The 363-nt window shown below is 64.5% G+C and overlaps 1 protein-coding gene across 1 annotated transcript in view; it reads left to right on the top strand.

Annotated features, from left to right (window-relative positions):
* Positions 1-363, top strand: part of LOC102374339 (blue-sensitive opsin-like) — a 4,336-nt gene that overhangs the window by 1,326 nt on the left and 2,647 nt on the right. The window contains exon 2 of the mRNA XM_025213672.1: positions 6-32. Coding sequence (XP_025069457.1) covers positions 6-32 — 27 coding nt within the window. The remainder of the gene's footprint in view (positions 1-5; positions 33-363) is intronic.

The following is a 363-nucleotide window of genomic DNA, read 5'->3' as shown; positions in this document are numbered from 1 at the left end:
TGCAGCCACTCCCCTGCTCTTTGGCTGGAGCAGGTAGGAGGAGTGGGGGCTGTGGGTCAGGACTGAGAAGCACTACAGGGTGATGGGAGGCTGCAGGTCAGAAGTGAATGTACCATATAGGGCTGGCTGTGGGTCAGGAATGAGGGGCACTGCAGGGCACTGGGGGGTTGCGGGTCAGAAGTGAGGCGCACTATTGGTGGGGTCTGCTGGTCTGGAGTGAGGAGTGCGGTGGGGTGAGGGGGGGCTGCAGGTTGGGAGTGGAGGACACTGGGGTGATGGGCAGGGACTATAACTGGGAAGCAAGGGGCCCGCTGGCGCAGAGGGGGTTCTGTTGCCCCCCAGCCTGCCTACCCCCCCCCCCCC

The sequence above is a fragment of the Alligator sinensis genome, unplaced genomic scaffold (genome assembly GCF_000455745.1).
Source record: "Alligator sinensis unplaced genomic scaffold, ASM45574v1 scaffold137_1, whole genome shotgun sequence".
NCBI classification, from domain to species: domain Eukaryota; kingdom Metazoa; phylum Chordata; order Crocodylia; family Alligatoridae; genus Alligator; species Alligator sinensis.
The sequence above is the reverse complement of the archived record's forward strand: the minus strand, read 5'-3'. Positions and strand labels throughout refer to the sequence as shown.